The sequence below is a fragment of the Terrapene carolina genome, unplaced genomic scaffold (assembly GCF_002925995.2).
Source record: "Terrapene carolina triunguis isolate 2854851 unplaced genomic scaffold, T_m_triunguis-2.0 Scaffold616, whole genome shotgun sequence".
NCBI classification, from domain to species: Eukaryota; Metazoa; Chordata; order Testudines; family Emydidae; genus Terrapene; species Terrapene triunguis.
The window spans coordinates 399,580-422,782 of NW_020664967.1; the positions used below are offsets into that span (position 1 = coordinate 399,580).

General features: G+C 55.6%; 1 protein-coding gene across 1 annotated transcript in view; it reads right to left on the reverse strand.

Moving 5' to 3' along the window:
* LOC112117474 (low-density lipoprotein receptor-related protein 1) overlaps nt 1-22,800 on the reverse strand; it is a 126,128-nt gene extending 103,328 nt beyond the window's left edge. The window contains exons 1-4 of the mRNA XM_029913373.1: nt 22,721-22,800; nt 8,956-9,093; nt 1,422-1,541; nt 253-381 (exon numbers count right to left, since the gene is read on the reverse strand). Of these exons, the coding sequence (XP_029769233.1) occupies nt 253-381; nt 1,422-1,541; nt 8,956-9,022 (316 nt within the window). The 5' untranslated portion in view covers nt 9,023-9,093; nt 22,721-22,800. The remainder of the gene's footprint in view (nt 1-252; nt 382-1,421; nt 1,542-8,955; nt 9,094-22,720) is intronic.
* Nucleotides 22,801-23,203: the final 403 nt, after the last annotated feature.

Genomic DNA, 23,203 nt, shown 5'->3' on the forward strand with positions numbered 1-23,203 from the left:
ACACTCTGGGGCCGCCGGGTCACTCTGCACACGCACACACACGCCTGGGTCACGTGCAAGCAGGGCAAGAGCACCACACATGTTCTGGGGCAGTCGGGTGGCTTTGCACACGCACACACCCCTAGGTCATGTGCAAACACGGCAGGAGCGCCACGCACGCTCTGAGGCAGCCAGGTGGCTTTGCAGGCATCCCCAGGTCCCGATAGCTAGAGCCAGCCGGAAGCCACGCCACGCTGCGAAAACACCACCTACCATTCTTCGCTTTGCAGGATCGGTTATCGGGCTGCAGGAGATAGCCCTCAACGCAGCTGCACGTGTAGGAGCCCTCCGTGTTCGTGCACGTCTGACTGCAGGTCCCGTAGATGGTGCACTCATCGAAGTCTGCAGGGGAGGGCAAAAGAACAAGGCTGGGTCCCACAACTGCATCAGCTACCGGTGAGCCAGGGAAAGGACAGAGACCCCCAGTGCTCACGGTGGAGCAGCAGGGAATGGGACATGCGGGAGGAACACACACCCCCGCAACAGGGGAGTCTAATCGTAGGGTTTAAAGGCCAGAAGGGACCAGCGCAATCCTCTAGTCTGTCCCCCTGTGTAACCCAGGCCAGAGAATCTCACCCCGCGAATCCTGCGGCCAGCCCAGAACTTCCGGCTGAGCCAGAGCAGAACTTTAACAGACATCGGCCGAGTGACAGCGAATCCGCCCCAGCCCTGGTGAAACGATGCTCTTAAAAATCCACCCCTTTCACTCCAGTCTGAATTTCTCTAGCATCAGCTTCCACCCACTGGCTCTTACTCTGCCCTGCTCTCAAAACGCTCTCCACAAACAGGGACTCAGAGCCCGCGATCACGTCGCGTCTCAACCTTCTCCCGAGTAAACTAAAGGGACGAGATTCTTTCATCTCTTGCGATGAGGCAGGCTTCCCAGAGCGCGAGTCCTTCTCGGAGCTCTTTTCTGGACCCTCTCCCGTTTTGCAGCCCCCTTTCTGAAGTGGGGACCCCAGACCAGGCCACAGCCCCCAGTGGTGGGCTCACTCATGCCGTACGCACCCTCCTGCTCGACTGATCTCCTCTTCCTGATGCATCCAAGGATGCTGTTCCCCCTCATGGGGGACGCCTGCTCAGTGCTCCAATGGGGGACCCCGTGGGGAGGGAATCAGTTTAATCCGTTGTGCTGCTCTGTCCTGGGCTACTACACAACCCCGACACATCACTGTGACACTCAGGATGGGATTTTCAAAGCTGTGGTATTCTAATGGGCGCTAAGCGTCCAAATCCCTTTGGAAGCCACCCCGCTCCCTACCCCCGCCCCAGGCTGGCTGGTCACACGTGGCCCACTGAGCTGATGCTGCGCCCCGGCAGTCCTGTCCCCGCCCCCACCGGGGCCGCGTTCACAGGCTGCATCGTCTCCATCCGCCACCAACCTTTGCAGCTCTTCCTGTCCTCGGCCAGCTGGAAGGAGCTGTTGCAGTAGCAGGTGGGTCCGACGAGCGTCGGGACGCAGTGGTGCTGGCACCCCAGGGCCGAGCAGTTGGCCAGAAACTCTAAAGAAAGGAGACGGGGGGGGGGAAGAGAACGTCACTTCAGGGGTCAGTGGGCACTTCGGACATCTGGGCAGGTGATGGGAACAGCGACGGTTCCTGCTGTCCTTACCAGCCCCCCGCCCCCCACAGCCCTAGCCGCATCCGCACTAGCTTGAGGGAAGGATGGGCTTATAGCCAGGACAACGCGCAGGGACTCAGGAGACCTGGGGTCACGTCCCAGCTCTACCGCTGACGTCTTGTGACACCTCGCACAGGTCACTGCCGCACGCAGCCCTCGGCTCCCCGCCTGCGAAAAGGGGAGAAGGACCCCGTTACAGGTACATCTACCCTGCAATCAGAGGTGCAATTCCAGCTCAGGCAGACAGCCGTGGGCCAGCTTTTACCTAGCCGGCCCGGCTAACACTAGCAGCAAATGCACCAGAGGGCAGGCTAGGAATGCGAGCATATTCCCGGGTGGGCACGCATGGCCCCACCACCGTGGTTCCAGCGCCACTTGGCCAAGATACACCAATCTGTGTTGCAATGACACCTGTGCAGTGTAGGCATATCCTGCAAGCTCAAATATTTTGCATGTAAAGATTTTCTGGGAGCTGGGGAATAAAAAGGAAACGTTTGATCGAAACCAATGATTTCTAGGCAGGGGATCTCCCAGCTGGACTTTTAAAGACAACGGGCCCAGTTCACCTTCACCCTGCTCCGTGTGTAGATGCTTCCACCAATGCAAACCAAGTGCAGACCGCTACCAGAAGAGCTGCGGTTTACACCTCTTTTGCACCGGTTAGACTGTAAGATCATCAACGCAAGACCTGTGTTTTTGTTCTGTGTTTATAGACGCCTAGTGTAAAGGAGCCCTGATCCCCGATCGCGGCTCAGGGAACACAGACGTCCAGGGCAACGAAGAATCTGTCCCAAGGCCATCAGAACACCACAAGCCCGGAGACCGTCCGGCATACAGGTACAAACGTGGTCCCCCAAGCCCAGGAAGGGAAGCAGCGAGGGAAAAGGCTGCGCGAGCCGCTTTGAAACAGTGACCGAATTTGATTCTGAAATATGAGTCACATTGTCTCTAACCTCAGCTGCATGGCTCAGCATTTCCTATTTAAAGGATCAGCCACAAGAGGCAAGGAGCAGGAAACCTAGCTCCTGCCACGCATGTCCAGAGCGCACCAGCATCCCTCCTCGACCACATCCGTTTCTCCAGCAGAGCTGCGCTGGGCCACCCGCTCAGCCCCACGGGGCTCCGGAAACCCGCGGGCAAAGATGGAAGCGGAGCGCGACGGGGGTGCGTTGAAGACAGGCCCTAGCCCTGGTTCTGGGCTCTTGCTGCCTGGCCCGCAGTGAAATTTAAGCCCCATTGTGTGCGTTCACTGCATGCTCCCCGAGATCACCTTAAACAACGCAAACAAGGGCTTCCTGTAGGGCCTGCTGAGGTGGGAGCAGGACGCACCCTGCCCACCCAAAACCTGCCGCCTGGAATTAAGAAGCTAAAGGGCGCCAGTATCCTCTGTTCTTCGTTGCCCCTATCCTTGCACACCTCGACTGACAACCCCGCAGAACCCAGCACTGAAATGGGGCACGCTGGATGCTCCAGGCAATACATGCAACAGGGGGATCCTCCATTTGGGAGGGGTTTCCCACTGTTCTCTAGCAGGGGGACACTCCACTGATCTCAATGGGGGGAGGGGAGGAGGGAATTCCCCCCTTGTTCTCCAGCAGGGGGATACGCCATTGTTCTCAGTGGGGGGGATTCCCCCATTGTTCTCCAGCAGGAGAATACACCATTGTTCTCAGTGGGGGGAACGGAAGGGAGGATTCCCATTGGGTGCTGGCCCCCTCCTGGAGCAGAGAAAGAGCAGAGCGGGGTGCAGCACCTGGTCCAATCAGGCAGCGGTCTGGACCATCGCAGCAAGGCCCCGGGAAGCTCTGGGGTGACCGTCACCGGGCCGTCTCCTCCCCAGACCGACCTCCCACCACCGAGCTCAGCAGGGAGCCAGGCCCTAGTCGGACTCGCCAGCAAAGGCAGGGAAAACACATCCCTGCCCGTCTATTAAGAGCCCCCCCCGGGCAGGAGCTGGATGCGTTAAATATCCCTGCTCCTGGGAGGGGCCCGCCCCAAGCGTGTTAAACAGCTTCCAACACCTCCCCTGCGCCCAAGGCCCGGTCCACACTCAAAGGCTCCTGCTCTGAACAGATTAATTTCTATCCATGGCTGAAATAAATGCTAATCAAGTGTCCATCTGCCCCGCGCTCCCCAATGCTCCGAGGTAGCCTGGGGCTGATGAGAAATGGAGCAGTGGCCCGGAGCACTCATCTGGCTGTGCCAATAACTGACGGCTTCCCGGACTCAGCAAAGTCACGTAATCATAGAAATCATAGAATATCAGGGTTGGAAGAGACCTCAGGAGATCATCTAGTCCAACCCCCTGCTCAAAGCAGGACCAATCCCCAGACAGATTTTTGCCCCAGATCCCTAAGTGGCCCCCTCAAGGATTGAACTCACAACCCTGGGTTTAGCAGTCCAGTAATGACAGGCCCCGTTACGCGACCAAAGGGGGTAATTATAGAGACATCCACGCAATGCGCTGGGGAGACCTCGGCTCAGGTCCCGCCCGGCCCCTTTGTCTGTGCCGCGGACCCCCATCCGTAATGTGAGGATAATGGATCTGCCCCGGCTCCCCAGGGGGTCGTGAGGATAGACTGTGTAGCCGTTGATGAAAAGCAGGAGGTAGATGTTGTTATATTTACACACAAAGCGAGATTCTCTGATAAAAAGGGGACAATAGGGGCCAGAATTCAGGCTCTAGATTAGCGAAATTTGCATATATCAATGCACATTGTAGTCACGGGATGCAAACTGTCTACCCATTTATAGGGAACCATATCTGAGCATCTGGAACCTTAATGAATTGGTCTTCACACGTCTCTCTGAGGTCGGGCCGAACTAGGCAAAGAGAAATTAAATGCCTTTCCCAGGAAGCCTCTTGCAAGGCAGGGAATTGAACCTACAACTCCTAGCTAACAACGAACCACTGGACCATGCTCCATCTCACTAGCACGGGAGTGCATTGCACTGGTGCAAACTGCAACCCCTTGGGAACAGTCGTGCTTTCGAACCCCCGTGCAACCCAGAAAGCTGCTCCGTACAAGCAAAGCAAGAACAAAATGGACAGGCGTCCCCGGCCAACCCAGCTACTCAAACACAGCAATGATAAGATAGGCTTCCGCGACCCAATTAACACACAAAGGGCTGGGATTGAGGCTTTGTGGCTGAAGGGACACTCATTGTGGGAAGCAGAAGAGCAATTCAGCCCACAAAGGTCTCTTTGTTTGAAGGGGTTTTTCCCTCTCCTGCCCAAGGACGCCCTGGCTTGGAAGCGCAAATCGGGATGAACTCGGGTCTGTATCAAACCCGGGTGTGCAAACCAATCTAAACGTGAACCTTGCCAAACTGAGAAAATCTGTCCGTTTTTCTCCGTGTTCCCCCTTTTGCAGCCCTCTCTCAGAGACCTCATGATCAAATGCATCCCACAGCTTGGAGCAGCTGGCTCCAGGAGTCTAGGAATGGGACATGGGCCCTTTCCCCTCTAGAGGGCGCCGGCTCCGATCCGGCCCCAGGGCAGGGGGCTGACTGGCTCAGGGTGGTGGGGAATGGGGCACGGGGCCTTTCCTTTCTAGGGGGCGCCGGCTCTGATCCGGCCCCAAGTCAGGGGGCTGGCTGGCTCAGGGTGGCGGGGAATGGGGCCTTTCCCCTCTAGGGTGCGCCGGCTCCGATCCGGCCCCAGGGCGGGGGGCTGGCTGGCTCGGAGTGGGAAAGGGGGGAAGGGAGGGAGTCGGCACTTCAAAGCCAGTGCAGGTTATTAGTAACTGGCAGTCCCGTTCCAGGCTTAGGACGGAGCGCGAGGGAGGGTTTGAGACGCCATCTCTGACCACATCTCATTAAACACCCGCTGACCAGCACCCCTCTCCACAGAGCAACCCCGAGACCCAACTCCCCCCTTCCTGCCCCTGGGGGACAGGACTGGGACGGGGCTCGCGTCACACCCGGGACAGTTAATTTGCAAGTACAGTACATTCAGGGCTGGGGAAGAGCGGGGAGGGGGAGGACACAGGAACATAAATGGAGGGCAGCAGCAAGCCACCCACATCCCATAGTCCCCCTCCCTCCCCCCTAAATCTGCACCCCCAGAAACCAGCACTGCAGAGCCCAGAGGTCACATTCTGTGGTTAAACAAACTGTTTGTGATTCTGAAAAGCCCCCCCTGCCCCAAAACCACATTAAAACCAGATAGGAAATTTCACAACCTCTGGCACTAGGTCCCTGCAGCCTCTTGCCAAGGTCACCAACAAAGATCTGGGGGACGACGACAACGTTTTACCATCCAAATCTATTCTGGTTTGTTTACGGGGGGTTCAGAGGTCGAGTCCAGGTCAGGGGGGAAAGGGGGGGCTTTCGGGAAGCCACGCTGACTAACCAGGGAGCAACGACCGGTTCCCATAGGACGCCTCCTGCCGCCTTGACCAGAAGTGGGTGTGGAGTCAGGACGCTGAGCTGCATTGGAGTGGTCTGTAAACACTTCCTGCTGTGTGAATCTCACCCCGACATTCGGGGAACGAGAATCTAATGCAAGGTCAGAACAGGAGCATGGGGGACGGAGGGGGGTGTCAATTGCAAATTCCCACACTAGCCCAAGGACCCTGTTACAGCCAGAACTAAACATGTCGATATAAATCAATTTAGTTAATCCAGTCCACGTGTGTGTGTAGACGCTCTGATTCTGGTTTAAGGGCTGGTCTACACTCTATTACACCAGTGTAAAAGATCTCCTTGTTTCAGTGGGAGCTGATCGGTCTCCCATCAATCGATCTTTGGACTTAAACTGCTACAATTAGTGCAGGGTTGTTGTTTTTTTAAACCGGCATGACTCTCTTTTGCTCAGAGTTAAACCGACTTAAGCCTGGGTTACAGTTAGAAATTTTACCAGTGTCGTGACGCCAGCTCGGGGGATGGTTTTATCTATCCCGCGCCTAGTCTGGCCACAGTTATACCAGGCTAAAGGTGCTTTCTATTGAAACAGCTCATTTCCCCTTTATCCCGGTTTAACAGCCGCCAGCCTAGCATGTGTCACCACTTTACCTAGACCCGGACAGTTCTAGCAGACCTACATTCCAGAGCGGACAAAGTTGCAGGAGCAGTGTGGACGCAATCCATTTCTGATCCATCTACCACAGTGCAAGGGCCAGCAAAGGAAAGCCACGCCGGCACCGTTTACCCTCTTTGGCACAGCATATGCCTAACGTTCACATTTTGCTTTTGCCCGGGGAGGTCACGGTCCAGGCTACGGTCCCCAGGCCAGTTGGCTGTCTAACACACAGCGGGAGGAGCGCCCTTTCCCCTGGCAAAAACGGTAAAGATTTGCTCACAATCCCGCTCTAAATCCTCTGTGTTATGCGTATGCAAGTTTAATAAGCCGGGTGGGCCAGCTGACTCGTTCACATGGTCTATCGGCTTTGCAGGGCGTTTGGCAGGCCTGCATGTTCATTTCAGAGCCTTCTCTCTCGGCTCAAGTGCCACATGCACCAAAGAAAACCCCAACAATATTAGGGTTTTAATTTTTTTTTTTTTTTTTTTTTTTTTAAAAGGACGCTGTTCCGGTGGAAACAGTGCCGCTACAATTCCAGCCCTTGGGGATTTTTAAAAGAACAGTCAAGGTTTGTGGCTCCCGGTTCTCTGCTACCAGGAATAGCCTGTTCGAAGGTTGCAGCTGGGATCTCTGCTTCTTTACTAGCCAATATTTCTTCCCTCCCTCTGCTGAGTTTGCCCCTCCCTTGGTCTGTTATCGTAGGGTTGCTTGTGCACTGGGAACTGCCTGCAGGCTGGCGTGCCAGCGTTAGGTTAGAGAAGAGTGTGTAGGGCTGCTAGTGATTTTCCCAAAGTGACCGTGGGGTTTAGGAGCACGTGGGAATCATGCCTCTAAATCCCCTAGACAAAAGCCTTGGCCCCTTAGCTTGTCGTCTCAGGCCCAGGGAAAGGAGAATTATCATCAGAGTGGAGATCAGGGCATCCGTTCAAGGCAGTGAGGTGTGCTGGTTAAGGCCTAGGAAACCCGAGTCCTAGTCCCAGCTCTGCCACTGATCAGCCGTGTGACCTTAGGCAAGCCCCATCGCCTCACTGGGCCTCAGCTTCCCCTTTCATCCAAGGAGGAGCGATTCTCTCCACTGTGGGAATTACTGGGTGCAATTCCATCTCTTGCATGGGGCAGGCCAGACTCCAGCGGCAGAGAGGAAGGGTGGCCCATTGGTTAGTGAGCTAGTCAGGAGACAAGGCCTCAACTCTGCCACAATCTCCCCGTGGGACCGCAGGTACGTCACTTCGCCCTTCTACGCCTCAGTTTCTCCATCTGTCGAATGGGGGTAACAATCCTGGCGTGCCTCAGGGCTGGGCGAGGATAAACACGCTAGAGAGGGTGAGGGGCTTGGGAGTGCCAGGGATCTGGTGCAGGGAGCCGGGAGGAGACGCTTATGCAAAGGGGAATGTTCCCGGGTGCCTGAACAGGTGGTTCATAAAGGCAACGGGGACACGGTGGAGAGAGCTGGGACTCCAGAGCCTTGGGCTCTATGCCCACCTCTGCCCCTGACCTGCTGGGAGACTTTGCACAAGTCACCTCCCTGCTCTGTGCCTCAGTTTCCCCCTCTGGAGACTGGGAATAACGATCTTGAACTCCCTGGGAAAGTGCTAGGTAAGAGCTAGGCATCCTCCGTATAAGCAGCAGGGACTCTGTACTTGTATCTTCGGTACTTAGCTGGCACATCTGAGCACCTCACAACGTCTAACGTATTCAGCCTCCCACACCCCCGCAGGGCAGGGCTGTTGTCCCCACGGTTCTGAGGAACATAGACTGAGTGACTTGACCAAGAACGCACAAGGAGTCAGTGGCAGAGAACCCTGGTTTGCCAAGGGCCAGGCCAGGCTAGGTTTTTCCCAACAGGAGGTAGCAAGACCCCCGGCTAAGGAGGAAATCAGTATCTAAACTAAACCCAAAATCCCTGCGCCTCCTTCCGCTCAGCAGAGAGCGCAGCTATTTAACAGCCTGACGGGACAGGAACAATCGGCATTTTTCCTGCAGGAGGGAACCTTCAAGTCCTCTAACCCACAGCCCCCAGGACTTGTTGACAGTGGTGGGTCGGGGGGTCGCACTGAGGTACCTCCACCAGTGCATCGCTCTTGTGCGAACACGCCGCACGCAGGGGCAAATCACTTTCTACCGGGGCCACGGCCCGTGGCTTGGGGTCGGCGCTGGCGCAGCCGTCTTAGTGCAAACAGCCGGTGTGGAATTTCCCCCCACCCCCGACAGTGGAGTCTCTCAGCCCAGAGGGAGGTGGGGGCTGCCCCGGGGACCCGCCGGTGCTCCCCTACCCCGGCAGTGCGACCCCTCGTCCGAGCCGTCAAAGCAGTCCTGCAGGCCGTTGCACAACTTGCTCATGGGTATGCACAGCTCCGTGCCCAGGCAGTTATGTTCATTGGGTTGGCACCGCGACACCTTGCTCTGCGGACCTGGAAGAGAGCAGAACACAAGAGAGATTCAGCCGAGAGGGGAAGGGAATCGCTCATCAGCATCACCGCAACGCCCGGGAGCTGCAGCGAGGACCAGGGGCTGCAGCTGGGCCCAGCCCATGCAAGCAACGAGAACCCAGCCCGACAGCTCCCCGAGCAAGGGGCCGGATCCCTCCCCTCCTCCCGGCGCCCTGCCACTCCCCCCAGTGCAAAAGGCCCCGCTCGCATTTCACACCCGCTGGGCTCTGATGCAAACACCTGCAGGCGGCACAAAGCCACAGACAATAGGAGCCGAGGGAGAACCCTGCCATTTGCAAGACAGGCCTGGGGGATGTCTACGCTGCAGGTTTACTGCGTGTTCTTACCCCACCACACACCAAACCCTCCCATGCATGTAGAACCCGTGCTCACATGCATGACTGAGGCGTGGGGCAAGGAGACCAAACTGCACTTGTTTCCAATGAGACTTCAGTGCTACTGTCACGTGGCTGCTTTTGAAAATCGGCCCCCCGTGCGTCTGTCTACACTGCACACAACCCCGGGCTCCGACTTGAGCCCAAAGCCCCCTTCCATCTACACCCAAATCTCTCTGGCTTGGGCCCGCGAGTCCCCTGGGCCCAGGCTCTAGGACTGGCCAGGCGGAGGGGCCAAGCCCCTTGTTTTGCAGTGTGGACGCAGCTTGGGCCCAGGTCCTGAGAGTCTCCCAATGGTATCCCACAATCCCACGGGCCAGCGCTCCTTGGGGGGACCCGTAGCTGGGGTCTCCTGTCCAAAGCGCTGCCCCAACCCCACCCAGCTTCACTCCCGAGATCCAACAGATACACCACATAGGCAGCCTGGCTCAAACTCCCAGGGGACGGGGCGCAGGTAACGCAGCCACACAGGGTGGGTCCCACCTGGGCTCCTCCGCGCAGGGACGCGCTGAGAGGGGCCGGACTTGCAAGGACCCAGGGCAAAGGGAGAGACCAGATTAATGGCAGTGGAGGGGGCCAGTGCCCTGGCTGCAGCTTCGGCCTCCAGCATCTCCCTACCCCTGCCGGCATCTGTGTAGATATTTCACCCCGGTAAGGAAACACAAGCCACTGATCACACAGCACTTTACTGACCGGCTCGTCAGACACAGCAAACTTCACCCCCTCCTTCCCACGCCACACTCCCTGGGCCAGCGTCACCCAGCCTCCCGCAGCCGACAGGGCCTGTCAGCCGGCTCCTTCCTAGAGCCCAGGACACACGTCTCGAAGCTGCCCGGGGCAGGCCAGAACGGGCACATCCACAGGGTTCCTGACGTGCCCACTCCCCCCCGAACGGGGACCGGACAGGAAAGGGAGCCTGCCTCACGAGAAAGGGAACCCAAGGGGCCAGGAAGCGTCCAGCGATGGGTGCCTTGTGGGGCTCCCTGGCTGGGGCAGCCACTCCAGGGCTGGATCGCCCCCTCGCATGAACCACCCTCAAATAGTCTGAGCCGAGCGCTCAGCACTTCTGGGGGCGGGAGGAGCTGTTTCTAGGTCCCTCTCTAGCCAGAAGTTATATTTTTCCTCCCTGCTGGTCGCAGCACCCAAGGGAAAATGCCCCTCTGAAGGAGCTGGGATGGCACATCTTATTTTTAGCCTCATCTTGGCATCAGAAGATGGGCAGAGCAGAGAGAATCTTTAACGAATAGCTCATAAAACCACTTCCTCATCAGCCCAAGGACTGAACCACCTTCATTCCAGCAGCGTCGCACGGGCTGTGATTAGCACTGCATCCTACCTTAGGGACTGCCCCGCCAGCACAGGACCCGACCCCGACACAGCCCCCCGGAGAGACGGGGACGGATCATTATTCCCATGAGGAAAGAGAGAGACGGGCCCAAGGTCACCCCGGGAGAGCAAAGAATTGAAGGCAGGTCTCCAGTTCCCCTAAGCAGCTGTGCTGTGCCCTCTCTCTTTCCCCGCAACAGCAACAGCCTCCCACGCACTGCACCGCCATCGCCGCTCCGCTTCAGGGTGGAATCCTGCACCAGGAGGAAGAGAATCCAGCGCCTGCAGCGGTCTGGGCTCAGCGGGGCACCCAGGCTCACGAACAAAGCCAGCAAGTAGGGCTGACCGCACAGGGAGGCGACCCGCCCAGTCAGACGGTGCCATTTTGACCGCCATTTTGCAGAGCAGCGTAAACGCAACCGGGTGCTTTACAACCACAGAGGCGGTCCCCGCCCCAGCCGGAGGGGGGACGCGGGAGAACAGCTCAAGCACAGAATAGGGACGGCCGTCGCTGCAGGAAGTCATGGAGATGCCTCGTGGGAAGAAGGTGCGACGTAGCAGGGAGGGGAAAGGGGACGTGACGTCCCTGTGGAGTGGGACATGCAGGAACTGGAGTTTCCCCGCATTGACGCACGCTTTCTCCTTCGCTGCAGATGCACTCGCTAGCTGAGGGTGCATCCGAAAGTCGTCCGCTTGAGCTGACGGGCGAGCGACTTCGGCCAGGGCAAGGCCTCTGCCAGCCCCACTCCCTGGGGGAACAGGGTCTGTCCAGGCCAAAGCTCATTCCAGGCACCCAGTTAGCAGCAGCGAATGGTGCAGGGAACTCGGGAGAAGGGGCGTTGATTCGATTTTCATTTTGTTTTGCTGAGAAGAGCAGAGCCTCGGGGTGGAACGGGCACTAGGGGAGATGGGGGTAGGAGACGCACAGACACGCACTCCTCTTCTCACAGAGCCGGCCTCCCGCCTGTATTTTTCCTACCCCTGAACGAGACCTGTTCAGCATAGGTCCTAGACAGAGGCCTTCGCGCATCTCCCTGCCCTCCAACCTCACTCGCACCAGCTACGAAACAGCCAATTATCACTTGGCGACTCGACAGGGAAGTTCGGACCCAGCGTGCCAAGCTCCCAGGTAACAGCAAAACCGAGAAGCCATCAGAAAAGCTCAGGCTGTGACGACACGGAGCCCCACTTCTCTGCCTCATGCCACAGAGGCAGGAGAACATTTCAACGCCACGAGGAAACCAGGCCGATGGAGCCAGTCAGGAACATGCAGCCCCAACAGCTCTTTGCAAGAATACCCTGGCTTCTAAGGGGGCAACATTTATTCCTGTTTGTTCTGGTTGCAGTGACTTTAAAAGGCCGCCCATTAGGAATGATTGTGTTTATCCAGCCCCTCCGGTTTCTATTTGGCCTAGTGGGTTAGAACAGGGAGGGGCTGGGAGCTAGGACCCCCTAGCTCTGAAAGGGGAGAGGGATCTCGTGATTAGAGCAGGGAACAGGGACCCAGGACTCCTGGGTTCTGTCCCAAACTCTGCCACTGTTTGTCTGTGTCTCTCCGGCTCCTTTCCCTTCTGGAGGATAACGCGGTTTGGTTTATAACCACGCAACTCACTAGGTTAAGAGCCTTCTTAACAGCTACTACACAATAGCTCTTGTCTCTAAAGAGAGCTCTATCTAAATAAACCCACTCTCCTAGGCTCCGAATAATTGCAAATTAAGGGTTAATTAGCCGAGTTTCCAAACAGGTCAAGGGAAGGCACCCAAAGGAAGCACACAGTCCATCAGTCAAAACCGATCTCCCTGCCCATTATCCCTGTGGAAAGAGCAGATCAACTACTTATCACAAATGGGGCAGGATTAATTTACAAGCCACTTTGTTTCCCTTCAACCGCCTTTGCTCGTTAATAAATGAGCCAATTTATTATATGTGACAAGCTTGTGGTACACCCCAAAGGGCTGAATTAGACATGAATTTTTAACCTCAAAAAACCACTTGAAAAGCAGCAATTCTTCCCCCCACAAAAGCAGCCTGTAATTGATCTGGCACCGGCCCAAAGACACATAAAAATGGGAAAAAGCTACAAGTGAAGAGATAAGAGAGCACGGAGTGAGGACTGGGGACTTCACAAGCTACATGGCTGGAGTGTCGGGGACGGGAAGGCACATTCAAATAAAACCCACTTGGGCGACTAGGTTAAAGCCCCAACCCCAATTCTTATGATTTAGCATTCGGAGTGCGGCCCCGGGCCTGGGTCAGGCCGCCACTGTGCTAGGAGCTGTACAAACACAACACACAGCCGCTGCCCGTGAACGTCGCCGGTTAGAGTCCAGGGGGAGGATGAGCTTCGCTTGGGGACGGCGCACTGACCTGGGACTCCGCAGACCTGGGGTTGATCCGTGGCTCTGCTGCGTGGCCCTGGGGAAGTCACTTCCCGGCTGTGTGCCTCAGTTTCCCTTCCCCTCTATGTGCCTCAGTTTCCCTTCCCCTCTCTTCGTCAGTCTGGCCTAGCTGCGAGCTCTTCCAGGGAGGGATTGTCTCTCATGACGTGTCTGTGCAGCCTCTAACACAACGGGGGGACCCTGATCAGAGAGGGGGCCTCCAGAGGCTAGATAATACACAATAACGTGGAGGGAGGGGGGCACATTCTGCTTCCAGGCCCAAGCAACTGTGTGGGGGGGGGGGGGGGGGGGGGGGGGCGGATGCTGCTGCCAGGCCGGGGGGGGGGGGGGGGGGGGAGAGAGACGCGGAACCCAGGGCAAGTTTGTCAAAGGGGAGGAATCTCGGGAAAATCCACTCCAGGATCTCGCATACGCCTCTAGTTAATTTCAATGAACCTTCCCTGTCTCCTGCCTCTCTGAGCTGCCAGGAGCATGCTGCAAAGCAGTGAGGAGAAAGGAACCGTCTGGGGGCGCCGCTACGAACAATTCAGGGTGCAGCCTCGGGCCAATCCAAAGCAGACAGACACCGCGACTTTGCCTCGACATAGCACCTACCGCTCGAAAAAGCGGTAAGAAACTGTAAGGAAAAGACTCCGCATCCAGGGATACCTCGATCGGTAACATCCCTACAGCAGCTGGGGGAAAGGAGCCCCGGGCGTCCACGGCTACCAGTGAGCAGGGATTAGAACCCAGGAGTCCGGAATCGCCATTCCTCACTCCCTGCCCCTGGTCGTACCCACCAGACAGCGGGTCAGTTTCCTCGGCTGGTACGCACACTGGCATAGATCCGCCGCGTCCCGGGGCGCCACCCGTTTTATACCAGCTGAAGACCTGGTCCCATCTCCTCCCCGAACGACTCCAAACCGGCGTGCCAGGGACGCCCAGGAGCGCACTTAGCATCAGTACGCTGGAGACGCAAGCGAGCAGAGAGCCAAGATCTTCCATTTTTGGGTGCTTGCCTGAAGATGCCTTACAGGCGGCTGAAATTCAGAGGGCACTTTCTGAAAACCAGCCCCTCTGACAGATTCACATTGATCATTCACTGCCCCGCAGCGTGGGGGCGGAGACAAACGCATCTCTCCCGACAGGAACTGTCACCATGCAGACAGCAGGGCCCCCACGGCTGCAGAACAGATAAAAGCAGAGCACTCCGCATGCACCAGACCCATTTGACCGATGTGTCGGCAGCTAAGTGGGGCAGTGGCATCAACAGGAAAACCTTCCACACCGTGCTGCGGTGTCTCAGGCCGGCCGGGAGTCCCTTAGTCCCTTTTATTACCATTGTGTCTCAGTAACACATTCCTTTTTGTTATCTGTATTAACAACGCTCTTATCAGTAGCTCTCACAGCGCTTTACAGAAGAGGCCGGTAGTCTTATCCTCAGAGCTGCGGAAACTGAGGCACGGGGAAGTGACTTGCCCGGGGGCGAAGCCAGGAATTGAACCCAGCTCCCCCAGAGCCAGTTCAGTGTTCTACCCACTAAGCCACACTGCCCCTGCAGCAAGCCTTGGGTAAAATGTTCAAAAGCACCCAAAAGTGACTTAGGCACCTAAGTCCCAGGGGACTTAGGAGCTTTTGAAAATCTGACCCCTCCCCTACACAGAAGAGTTGCCCCAGTGTAACTTAAACCAATTAAACCAGTACAATCTCCCATGTACAAACTCAAAGGGGACTCAAAGGGGACCAGTCCCATGCTTAGAGTTAAGCTTCCCCAGCTCTCCGTTAACAGACAGTATTTCACCAGCCCTTGACGCCCTAGGAGTCTGATTCTGCAATGTAAATGGTGCTGTGTCACTCCCTGAGGCTGCAGGCAGAAGCCGCCCTTGCAAGCCCAGGTTTTAAAACAAATCCCTCTCCTTGCCAGCAAGATAAGGAGGATGCGAGTCAGCTGAAGCCCCCCGGTGCCAGACTGGCGTGAGAAAAGCCCCTCTGACAACCCCAAAAGATAGGGGCTTCTCAGCCCCTTGCACGTGTTGACAGCTGAGTCGCTGCTCGTGCTCGCTCCATCCGGAGCAGGAATCTCTATTAATAGCCTCGGGTGCGCGCAAGCGAGGCTGGACCGGGGGGGGCAGGTTGACAAGAGGCTGCAGGGCAAAAGCCGCAACCGCTTTACACGCAAGGCAGCTCACAAGTGCAACCGGCCGACAGAGCTCCCAGCTGAGCAAAGCCAGGCCAGGTCCTCAGCTGGGGTAACCCAGCCAGTGAAGCCACTTGGGATTTGCACCAGTTTACTTAGGTACGTGGTGCGCACACACGCACTCACACACGCACACACCCCACAGCTGCTCTCTCTCACTAAGCGTTTGTAAAACACCGACCACCATAGGACCCTGATTTCAATTGGGGCCCACTCAGGGATGTCTTCTCTGCAGGGTTAGCTCAGGGTATAACCTGATTTTTGCCCCGTCCACACACACACACCTCTCTAGCGTACGTGGTGCTGTCAGCTCCAGCTGGCGGGTGGGTCAATTGCTACTGATGCAGGAGTGATGCAGTGAGGATGGGACCGGTTTGAGTTACAACTCACCCACGGCCAGCGCTAATCCCATCGCTCTGTGTGTAGCCAGCCTGCTGCTTTGCAGTGTGATCCTGCTTAGGGTGTGTCTTCACTGGAGGGGTGGATCTGTTCTTAACCCACGGTAGCTAACCGGGGGTAAAACAGCGATGGAGACACAGCAACTCGGGTTTTAACTTGGGTTAGCAACTGCAGTCCAACCCAGGCTCCTCGGTGGGCGTGAACTCAACCTCCTCACCCAATAGCTTCCCTGCTATTTTAACCCAAGTTGAGAAGACCCCTTTTTCTTTGCTGCAGTGAAGACACGCCAGCGCGAGCGAGAGCAGAGCTAGTGGAGTCACTTGAGGGCAGCACCTCGACCCCCCCACCCCGGTGGCGATGTCCATGAGATGCTCCCACGACACACATCACAGAGAGCGAAGACGCAAGGGGTTTTCAAGCGCCAGAGAAGGGCCTTTCCCTGTTCCCCCTGACACTCGGGTTGTTTTATTTATTTATGTTGTGATTTAAAGGGGCTCCTGCTTATCTTCCGTCAGCTCGTAAAATAAACTGAACGGAGGCCAAGCCCGGCAAGCTCAAGCGGCAACTGCGACAAGAGGAATTCAGCAAATCACCTTAAAAAAAAAAGGACACCAATTTTTTGTACATACCCCCAAGAGGGCAGAGTAAGGGTATGTCTATACACATAGGCACCAACGCTGGGGTGCTCCGGGGCTGGAGCACCCAAGGGGAAAAAATGGTGGGTGGAGCCTCCCCCAATCATCTCCCGCCCGCCGGCAGCCCCGCAGATCAGTGCCTCCCCCCACTCCCAGCGCCTCCCGCCCGCCGCAAACAGCTGTTTTGCGGCGCGCTGGGGGGGGGGGAGCAGGGACTCAGGGCGCTATGGGGAGGGGGCGGAACTAGACAGGAAGAGGTGGGGCGGGAAGAGGCGGGAAGAGGTGGGCGGGGTGGGGCCTTGGGGGAAGGGGGCGGGGCCTGGGGTCGAGCACCCTCTGGCAGTTTGAAAAGTTGGCGCCTGTGTCTACACACACAGCGCTGCAGCTGTGCTGATCCAGCTGCATCACGCCAGCGCGTCTGGTGAAGGTGCCGACAGGAGAGAGCTCTCCCGTTGGCCTAACAAACCTCCTCCGCGAGCAGCCGAAGCTTTGGAGAGAAGCTCCCGCACCAACACTGGGCTGTGCACACGGACACTTACCTCAGCGTAACTTATCTCGCTGGTGGGGATGGGAATATTCGCACCCCGAGCGACCTACGTTTTGCCGACTTAGCTTCTGTCTACACTGCAGCCTAAGTCTTCTCTGGTGGAGGGATGTGGGGGGGAAATTAGCTCATGTTTGCACAACCTTTTGAAGACGTAAACAGCTGCGTAAGTGCCAAATATTTCCAGTTTGCTACCGGGAGTCACATTTTTACCTTGATCGCTGTGGGAATGTTAGGACAAGCTAGCTCAGGGTTCATGCTACCGACAAATCACATGCTAGTCAACAGTATGACACAACCTGCAAGTTTCAACCGAGATCCGGGCCCCACTGTGGCAGGTGCTGTACAGTGGTTTGCTGCCAAATGGGGAGACGCATGTAGTGCGGTCCCACGGGGTGTGCCCTGGATCCAGTATCAGTCAATATTTTCACTGATGACTTGGACAATGCATGTAAAATTTGTGGATGACACCAAGCTAGAAGGGGTTGTGAGCATGTCAGAGGACAGGATTAGAACTCAAAAGGACCTTGACAATTTGGAGAGTTGGTCTGAAATCAACACGATGGAATGTAATAAAGACAAGTGGAAAATCAAACGCACAAATACGAAGTGGGGAATAACTGGCTGGGCAGTCATACTGCTGAAAATGTCCTGAGGTTCCAGTGGATCACAAATTGAACACTAGCCAACAATGTGATGCACTTGTGGGAAAAGGACAATACTAACAGGAGGGCCGTATGTAAGACTCGGGAGGTAACTGTCCCGCTCTACCAGGCACTGGTGAGGCCCCAGCTGGAGTCCCGCGTCCGGCGTTGGGCGCTGCGCTTTAAGAAAGACGTGGACAAATTGGAGACAGTCCAGAGAAAAACAACAAAAATTATAAAGGTTGAGAAAACCAGACCTGTGAGAAAAGGTTAAAATAACTGGGCAGTCTAGACTTGACAAAAGACGACTCGGGGGCTGACCTCACAACTGTCTTCACCTACGTTAAGGGCTCAAGTGTTCTCCATGTCCACTGAAGGCAGGACAAGAAGCAATGGGCTTCTACTGCAGCAGGGCAGCTCCAGGTTAGATATTAGGAAAACTCTCTAACTCTCGGGGGAGTTAAGCTCTGGAAGCGGAGTCCATCTGGTCCCCGTCACTGGAGGCTTTTGGTTGGACGAAGCCCGGTCAGGGATGGTCTAGGTGACCTGTCCCTGCCTCAGTGCAGGGGGTTGCACTGGCCCGACACTGTCTGATTCCACAATAGTCAAAACAGCAAGAAAGAGAAAAGGGGGCGGGAAACGGAGGAACACAGAGAGAGGAAGAAACTTCCCCAAGTTCAGTGCCCGAGCTGGGAACGGGACTTGGGTGTCGTGAGTTCCACTCCAGCGCTCTACCCGCTAGACTGCCCTGCCCCGGGATTATTTATACGTCCTGTTTGTCAGACAGGCAGCTGAGAGACAGCGAGAGATGCAGGCTGGAATTTTCATTTATTTCCTGGCTTTGCCCAAGGTGATCCGGTGAGTCAGGGGCAGACTGGGAACAGAAACCCCGTCTTCCGCATCCCAGCCCACACGGCAACCCGCCCCTGTTCCACACAGCCAGTCCTATCCCTATACCCACTCTGCCTGTCGAAAACGCCTTGCCCGAGATTTAAGGGCAGTTTATTCTTGGCTCTTTGTAATTCTGAGAAAAATCAGATCTTGCTCATCCTAGAAGAAAAAGAAGAAGGAAGCCACCGAAGATCTGGTTCCTGTCCTTTGCGCCTCCTCGAGAAGTCACCCAGCTCTCCCGCCAACTGCACAAAGTCTCACCAGTCCTGGGAAGAAACATGCCTGCTGCTTCTCAGTCAAGCAAATATATCCAAGGGATTCTTGCTAAGCGCAGAGAACACGTCTCCGGAGGGTCCCTGCCGCCGCCGCTCCATGGCCGGTGTATTCATTCTGTAACAGCTCTGCTCTCCGCCCCCAGTGTGGGGGGCAGGTCAGGGACGTTGCTGGAGCACACTGCAGCATGGGTATACTCAGCCCCCCGTGACCCTGGGAAACAGTGTGTGACCTGTTAGAGCAGCCTCAGGGCTGCACTCACTTACATGGGAGGCTGAGCGGAATGCGGGGGAGCACAGAGATGGCTGAAAGCCCCTCCCCAAGTGCAGGAATGGGGGAGCTGAGATGCGGGGTTGCGAGCTGTCCAGTTGGAGGTGTACCACGGGAGAGCAGCCAGTACTGCTGCTAATGTCCTGCCCCTTTGCCTGCCCTCAGGCGAGGGAGTTGTGGAGGGGGGAGTAGATATCATCTGTGCTCAGCCAAGCTTCTCCAAGTGGGAGCAGAGCTCTGAGGCGTCCAAAGGGGCGGGGCTGGCCATATCCAAGGGGGCTGCTGGGAAAGGAGGGGTTGAGGCAGGTTCCCCCAGCGATGCAACAGGACAGAGCCATGAGGGGTAACCGGCAGCCCGACCCCACGGGCCGCATATCTGGCACAAGCTGAAGAAAGCTGCAGTGCAGAGCTAGGGTCCGGGCTGGCTCTGGCGAGAGAGAGGTGACAGAACGGCACGGCCAGTATCAACCTCTTCGCTCATCTAGCGCCGCTCGGCGCCACTTCGGGCCGTGACTGCATCACCCCCCGATGGGTGGGCTCTGTACCCAGCCCTGAGCTACGCCCCCCCCACCAAGGAACCCACCCACTAGCCTTCCGCACCACGACTGCCACAGGAAGTGGTTGTGAGCAACAACCCAGCGCGGTGGTTGCGGTGAGCACGGGCCCAGAGGTGTCGCTCAGGACAGGACGTAAATCGGCTCCCAACCTCTTGTTGATCCCCTGCCACTCTCTCTTTTTCGCACGTGTAGGTGTGTTTGTGAACATGCGCACACTCACAATTCTAGTTCAGGCAACTGACCCAGAAGTTATAGGTCAGGGAAGGAATGAAACTCTCTGGCCTGGGTTATACAGGAGATCATAAAGATCCCTTCTTCCCTTAAAACCTATTCATTTCACCACCTCCCCAGACTTTCTGGCCTGTTCGGCTGCTGGGGCAGAAAGGCTGGCTCTCTCACCCCAGAGGTGGCTGCATCTCGGAGGCGTCCGTCCAACCCTTGCAGATCCTACAGGACGGAAAAGGGTCTCTCAAAAAAGAAAAATCACCAAGGGTTATTTTAGCCCGCTGGGGCGCTCGTGGGTGCGTGGCAGGCTATGGATTTCTCAAGTTTATCCTTGTGGGAGGGCAAACGCCGGGTGGCCTGATCCCAAGGCTGGCAAACGAAGGTTCGGGAGAAAGGTGGAGAAAGTTAGTTTCAGGGAGCGCTAGAGGTTATGCTGCATCTGTCTGGATGGAGAAAAAGAGCCCGGTTAAAGGAGCACAAACAGGGCACGCGGAACGTCTACCAGGACGGATGTGTTCCAGCAGCAAGAGCCTCCAAGTTTAGCACAGGAATTTTCCAGGGCTGCCGACTGTTTTGAGCCAGACAGCCCGTCCCAGCCTTTTCGTCTTTTCTCCCTCCCATCGGGAGGTGGTTGCGTCACTTTGCCTTAATAAATAACCTGAGTCAAAAGGCCACTTCGGAAAGACCTTTATTTCAGATGGCGCAGCCAGGAACGGATTTCAGTGCTGGAGGCTAGGAGGATGAAAGGAGCCCAAAGGGCATTGGACATCTGAACCCGAAGTCAAAAGGATTTAGGCACCTAACACCCCACCCCACACTTCAGGCTACTTTGAAAAGCCCACCCAGAGTCCTTACAAATTCACAGAGACTTTACTGGCATGGCAAGTTACACACACATTTGCCAGAGTGTCAGAGGGAAAAGACAGACCAGCCCCATGGGGTGTATGACCCACTCAAGATGAGGCCACCCACTGTGTTTGTGGTTTGATCCCCTTTGTCATTGAAGGTCTATTCCTAACACAGTAAAGCCTGGCTCTCAGCTAGAGCTCTCCAGTGGTAGATCTCAAAGCACTTTATCAATGAGGTACCCATTTTACAGACAGGGAAACCGAGGCAGAGGGTGAGGAAGTGACTTGCCTAAGGTCTCCCAGCAGGCCGGTGACAGACCCAGGAACAGAACCCAAGTCTGCTGAATCCCAGGCCAGTGTGCTATCCACATGCTGCTTCCCCCATGCTATGTAGTAGGATTGCTGCCTCTCTACGAAAAGGCACCACAAAGCTCTGTCTGGTGGTGTGTACACACACACACACACACACACACACACGACATAAGATCCCCTCCTAGACGCCCTCCACAAGCCCCCCATCTTCCTGAACAATCGGGATCTGTTTGTTGTTACTCTCTTTTCTTTTTGTTTCCTCAAGATCCAGCCTCCGCTGGGCCAGATATCTGCCCGTTCCCATAAAGTCCCCACAGCTTCACGCAGCTGCTCTGCAGCGAGGGGCCCGCCCAGCCTCTGCAGCTGAGGCAAAGGGACTTGATGGACCCAAAAGCAAACACACAAATCTGGGAACTGCTATTTTGATTGTCCACAGGCTGTTCCCAACTCCAGGAAAATCTGTCCCTTTCCTCTCCAGTCCCAACCCTTCCCACACACAGGCACCCCCTTAACTCTGCACCCAAGAGGGGCAGATTACAGTTATCTTCCTGGCTGCAGCAGATTTGCAAGCATATCAAAGTCTCCCCAGCCCCCCCACACCCACCCCCTCCCCAGGTCTGTGTCAGCCTCTCTGCTCTTTGCTCCAGGGTACTCAGAGCTTGAAGCCTCAGAGATTCCTCCCCTGAGACCAGCACTCCTCGCCAGCTGCAGGAAAGGACGGATGCAGCAGATGCCAAGGTGCGTAACCCCTGTCAGAGACGTGCCTCTCTGCAACGGGCTTAGGATCATCGGGGTTTCTATACACACACACACACACACACCCCGAAAGTGGCTGCCCCTTGCCCAAGCACCCCTTTTTTCCCTCCCAGCCTCCCCCCACCGGTAAAACAACCTGCCAAACATTTCACGTTGCACTTTCTTTGCCAACGTCCCCACTTCTGGGGTGAAAGAAAAGGCTCTACATTGCCCTGGCTCTGTGCCCTGCTAAAACTTTGGGAAGGGGGGGGGCCCCCAAGCACCGAAACAGTGGACTCTGACCAACTCCTCGTGAGCAGCTGAGTCTAACACCAAGATCCATAAAGCCAGGGGTCCAAGCTTCAGGACGCAAGCCTGTGCTACAAAGAGAGCCACATAACAAAACACGCACCCCCACGCACCAGGTTCGAGAACTACATTTTAAACCCCAGTTCCTTCATCTCTAAACACCAACCAGCACTACTTCTGCAACACAAATAATCTATATGCCAAAGGCAACAGTCCCACAAAGATCCAAAAATGAAGGCCCCACACAGATTATTTAGGCAGGAAGCATACAATGCTGTGGGGTTCTTTCCTTCCGCGTAACTGGCTCTTGCTAAATCCTCTGTTTCCTGTTTCTTTTATTTCCAGTGTATAGCGATTCCAACAATAACGGTGTTACAGGGAGGTTCATAGGTATCCGTGAGGCAGCAGGTCCCCTCGAAACACTGCATTTGAGAAGCATGCTATTGGGATAGACAGAAGAATGATGGGTCATATAGAATGGACGGTTTATACTTCTAACACCTTCCTGTCACACCTGCACCGACAGATGTGGCAAGTGAACAGTACTATAGAAAGAAAATGAACGAGGGAGGAAACTTTCAGGTTGATGCCAGTTCAGAACCCTAGAAGATGCACGCAGTAGAAAAATATAAATACAGACACAATTAGCAGGAAAGAAAATGATACATACATATATCAGGAGATTCATCAGATCCGTCGGGACAGTCTTTCTCTCCATCACACCTCCAGCCCTTAGATATGCACGTAATCTGATCTTTGCATGCAAACTGTTTAGGGCTACATGTCTTCGATGCTACATAAGAGAATAAAACAAAACAACAATAACAATAAACATGGTGAGTTTCTTCCCAAGACAAGTTATTTACAAGAAATTCAAGCTGGATTTGATTTGGTTTTGGGTTTTTTTTTTGAAGTCTCAGCAAAAGTTTTGCACGTAGCATCGGGGTCCGTCTGTCTCACCCCTAAGGAAAGAATAGGATTTAAACAGAGGCATTAATTACAGAAGCTGGGATCCATGATGCGTTAGCAGATTGTAAAGATCATTTAACTTGGATAAATTAGTGCTTGGGAGCCAAAGGCGGTTTATTTTTTTTATGCTAGATAATGAAAACGAAGTTTAAAAAACCCAGATGAGAGCAAACAGTAAGTCATT